Genomic DNA, 4,782 nt, shown 5'->3' with positions numbered 1-4,782 from the left:
GCGCAAGCAGACCCTGGGGGAACGTTGGTTTGAGTCCAAAGAAAAGTTCGCCAAAACCGCGAGGCCTCCTTAGTCATTCGCCGACTTACACCCGGGCAGAGAGGATGGCGCAAAGAGAGGTTGGGTGACATTGCAAATAAATTTCCTCCACTCCTTCCTAGGTTTTGGATTCTTTTATTGATGTTATTGGAATGGCTGGCTCGGTGTTGTGCAGGCGCTGTGTCTTCCGCAGCAGACGGTAGCCGCGGTCGGACTGAGCCCCTGGCAGGCTCGAGCCTGGATCCCCGCGTGCCCCTCCCCACAACTCCTCCCTGGCTCCCTGAGAGCTGCCCCTGTGGGCCGGCGGCGGGCAGTCTGGCCTTGGAGCCTCTGGCTCTCATTGGGGAAGGGTTATCGGGGCAGGACGGGGGCGGGGGTCTGCTCCTCGGGCTCCTGTGGCTGCTGTCCTGCGGTCCCCCTTTTCCTCCCCGCGGCCTCGGCGGGCTCAGTGGTCCCAGCCCGAGTCACGCTGTTGTCCGCTCTTGCAGGTCAAGATCTGGTTCCAAAACAAGCGCTCCAAGTTCAAGAAGCTGATGAAGCAGGGCGGGGCCGCTCTGGAGGGCAGCGCGCTGGCCAACGGCCGGGCCCTGTCCGCGGGCTCCCCACCCGTGCCGCCGGGCTGGAACCCTAACTCCTCGTCCGGGAAGGGCTCGGGCGGAAACGCGGGCTCCTATATTCCCAGCTACACGTCGTGGTACCCTTCGGCGCATCAAGAAGCTATGCAGCAACCCCAACTGATGTGAGGCTGCCCGCCCGCCTCCGCCGCCTCCTTCCCGTCCCCCCTGGCCCGGGCCCCTCCCGCCTCCAGGTCCATCCACCCCGTCCGGAAAAGAAGGGCCCGAGGGAAGAAGGAACAGTGAAGGCAGGACGCGCCTCCGCCTCCCCGGAGCCCTGCCAGGTCCGGCCCAGCCACTTCCCGGCGCCCGCGATCTAGCCAGAACCCCGGCCCGGGCCGAGCAGCGACAGCGGAGAGTGGCCTCGGAGGGCAGGCACAGCCACCTGAGACAAGCGAGAGCAGCAGCACACACCCGCTCGACCCGACCCGCCGACCCTCAGCTTTGCGGGACTATCAGGAAAAAGAAAAAGAAAAAGAAAAAAAAAAAACCACCCTACAAAACAATGTAGAAAAAGCAAGAGCTCTTTTCTGTTGTCCGTCTCCTGTCTCCTTTTGCTCTGTCCTTGAGCTGATAAAGTCAAGTCCTCGTCTGTCCGCTGTCCTCCTTCTGCGGCCTCTGCAGAGCCACCAGGTCCGCGCGGCGCGGGTCCTGCCCGGCCGCCCATCTCCGGAGCCCGGGCCGTTTTGCCCGACCCTCTGTGTAGCTTGTTTGGGGACTGGGGGAAATTGGAGGGGAGGGGGCTTTATTTATTGAGAAACGGACTTCGCCTGAGGCTGTTTGCCCACTTGGTGGTTCTGTGGGGCGCGAGGAACGCTGTTCAAACGCACTGTTTACTTTCAACGCATCGGGAAAAACCGAATGAGGACGTGGTGATTTTTAATTTATACAGTCACTTTTGTACTTCGCTGGTGTGGAGAACTTGGAGCCAAATGGTTTGCATTTTTTTTTTTTTACATGTCTCGTATTATTTTAAAAAAATTTTAAAAAAGAAAAGACAGATAAATGAAGCCAACGCGAATTTCTCATCTCCGGAGGAGCTCTTGGTTGCTTTGCCTGGACCAGAAGGAACGTCCTCATTTCCTCCTTGGGTAGAAAGAGAGAGGACTGGTGGGCAGCAGAGAGAAGACGGGCAGGCATGTGCAAACGCCCCAATTCCAGCGGGCTTTAGAGTAAGGCAGAGTCAGCTTTACAGCCATCCCTAGAGGCTCGACCACAGAATAGCGCCAGTCACCACCCTGAATGCACAGTCTCCAGGGCAGGATCTACTCGCTGTACATATTATTATTATTATTATTGTTATTATTATTGTTCTGTAAACATGTTGCACAAACTTAGCCCTTTTGCGTTCCGTTGTGTGTGGCTGTAAAACCCCATGCTTTGTGAAACGAGAATCTTGACATTTTCTTGTGAAATTTGGAAGATGTGATCAATTGAAATCAACCGTGTTTTGTGTTCTCTATGTCAAAGTTTAGTTTTATATTGAGAATGTTAACTTATTGCTTTGTATCTTGGGGGAAAAAAACTTTGTAAATAAGTTATAAAGTTTCTTTGAGACAGTAAAATTATGATTTCGAGAAAGAGCTGCTGTGCCGTGGGGGGGGGGGGGGGGGGCGGGGCCCCCCAGCCATATTCTCACCTCTGGAGACGGGCAGCAGCAGGGGCAGTGACTTCGGGGGGACAGAGTGGGGTGCGCGACCTCAGACACACCAGCATGTCGCCAGAGGCCTGGCAGGCACCCCACTGGACCTGTTCCTCTTCCTTGGTCCTGGGTTCCCCCAGGTGTCTGATCTCTCGCCGAGCTGGGGGTGGGGAGAGAGTGCCTGGCGGGGATCCCTGGGAAAGGGGCCCAGGAACAGGTGCAGCAGGTCAGAGCTGAGGCCCAGGAACCGAAAGGACAGTGAAGACCCGCTGACAGACGAAGGCAGAGTTCAAAGTCAGACGGCCTGGCAGGTTTTAGTGCTTCCCACGCCCAGCCGCCTCTCAGGAGGCCTCCTGGAGGCCTGGAAGCAAAGACACGCGGCTTCGCCCTCTAGCCTCCAGCCGGATCTGGCCTCCCGGCTTTTGCGGGCCCCGAGGCGCTGGATTCCGTCGCGGAAAAGACGCGGCCAGACGCCAGGCAGGGGCCGGAAGAACACGTCTGTCAGGCTACCCCATAATCAATCAGTGCGCTCCGGGGGACAGGGCACAGTCTCGCGGAGCCACCCTGGCCCCTCCACGGTGAGAAAGGCTGGCTCCTGCCTGATGAAGCTGGACTTTTCTCTGTGCCTCCGAGAAATGGAGGTGCCAGTGGAAGGGTGGCTGACTCCGAACCCGAATGCTGGTCAGAGTCAAGCACACCACCCCACGTCACCCCGGCCCTCGGGGGCACCTCCAGCGAAGCGCTCGGGTCAGTCCGTCCCAGAGAACGCGGACTCCGAGGGGCTGGAGGCAGATGGGTTCCTTTCTCCTCGTGGCCCCGCACGCCAGCCCGACCCCGGACCCCGCAGCCCGGACGAGACAGCTCGCGAAAACTGCGGGCCCCGACCCTCGCGGCTGCTTTGCGCGATTCCTTCTCCCGCACCCGCCTTCCGACGCTGCTGCCCGCGGGGGGTGGTCCTCCACCTTTGGGGAGCCCTTTCAGGCGCGCGGTGGGGAGCAGAGCCCGGAAGGCGGTGATCTGTGTTGTGACAAGCACCCATTTTTCAATTGGTGCTGGTGAAAGATCAGATGCGCTGGGCTCTTCCGACGCCCTTTGGGAAGGGGAGGAGGAAGTGGCGGGCCTTGGGGGAGGGGCGCGGGGTGATGGCGGAAGCCGGGGAGGCGGTGGAGGGCGAAGCCGGGGACCTCGCGGCCCCTTACCCGCCCGAAAGGGGGACGTTTCCTCTCCCGGCGGCCCCTAGAGCCCTGAGCGCGAAGGGGGGAGATCCGACCTCAGAGACCAGGGTGTGGTTGTCCGACGGCCGCAGGGCCCAGAGAGGGAGCCGATTTTGCAGGCCAGGCTCCGGCGCGGGGGCAGGGGGCTTCCTAGGCTCGGCTTCCCCTGGGTGATGTGTCTTCGCTAGTGGGGATATTTCCCTCACGCATCTGACTCGGGTCCCCCAGACGACAGCTAGGGCCCGACGCCTCAAGCCACGGGCAAAATCTGTATGGTCAAGCGGATTGTACTGCTTTGAGATATTAGCTTATACTAATTTAATAATCTCTTGCTAACAGTTCAAATAGAGAAATTATTAGTTTTAGCTCAACGAAGGCGGTCTTTAGTTAGGCTCTATTATAATTACAAGCGGTTGTACTTTTAAAAAATGTTAATCTCAATAGAGGCCTAATTAATGCTGCCTTGTTACTGACAAGTAGTTCATCAAATATCTGATTCAAAGATTTTCATAATGAGTATATTAATTAAACTATGAATAATCTAAAGGTGGTTATATTTAAACAATACCTCATTATAATGATTAAATACTGATTTCGAATATTATGTCTTAACAATTGTCACTTAGAAAACACAACCTTTCCTTATGTATGAGTCTGTAATGGCAAAATGCAATTTTGGGATTTTTTCCCCCTTGTTCAAAAAATGTGAACCTCATTTTAAAACACTTCTGAAATAGGTTACACACAGCTTAATGATTATCAAAATGACTCTTTTCTGCAAAAAAAGACCCCAAAGTGCGCGTACAGCTGCAAACCCAAGAGGGTCAGCATCATTTCACTGTATTCTCTTCTTGATTACAAGCCGGGCCCATCAAACACAACATAATTACAGTAATTTCAGGTTTATTTATTCTAATGCAGTTTCCCCATCTCTCTGGTAATTATGAGCAATTTTTTCGCCCAGGGAATCTTTTTGCATTAACAAAAGAGATAACGCACTGAAAGCCAAATTTGCTGTGCATTGAGAAAAGGAAAAAAAAAAAAAAAAAATCAAATAGGTGCGAGCTGCCATCTCTGCAATTCTCCGGTACCGGAGCCGGCAAATTGCTTGCAGGTGTATGGAGCAAGCTTGTCAATGGCCGGGCCTCCAAATTAGCAAATGCACAGCAGCAGAGTAATGAAGACAGACTTAGCAAAATTGCCAAACAACAGATACCCCTTTAATATCTTCTATCACACACACTAGCTCTAAAATGGGGTTGGGGTTGGGGTT

The 4,782-nt window shown here is 54.8% G+C and overlaps 1 protein-coding gene and 1 long non-coding RNA gene across 2 annotated transcripts in view; one reads left to right on the top strand and one right to left on the bottom strand.

Annotated features, from left to right (window-relative positions):
- DLX1 (distal-less homeobox 1) overlaps positions 1–782 on the top strand; it is a 3,634-nt gene extending 2,852 nt beyond the window's left edge. Inside the window, exon 4 of the mRNA XM_008070753.2 lies at positions 528–782. Within this exon, the coding sequence (XP_008068944.1) occupies positions 528–782 (255 nt within the window). The remainder of the gene's footprint in view (positions 1–527) is intronic.
- Positions 783–1,030: 248 nt separating this feature from the next.
- LOC110596763 overlaps positions 1,031–4,782 on the bottom strand; it is a 5,124-nt gene continuing 1,372 nt past the window's right edge. Inside the window, exon 2 of the long non-coding RNA XR_002482698.1 lies at positions 1,031–1,371. This is a non-coding gene — a long non-coding RNA (uncharacterized LOC110596763). The remainder of the gene's footprint in view (positions 1,372–4,782) is intronic.

This window comes from Carlito syrichta, unplaced genomic scaffold (genome assembly GCF_000164805.1).
Source record: "Carlito syrichta isolate Samal-C Ts95f unplaced genomic scaffold, Tarsius_syrichta-2.0.1 Scaffold314005, whole genome shotgun sequence".
Lineage (NCBI taxonomy): Eukaryota > Metazoa > Chordata > Mammalia > Primates > Tarsiidae > Carlito > Carlito syrichta.
This window is presented reverse-complemented; position numbering and strand designations above follow the sequence as displayed.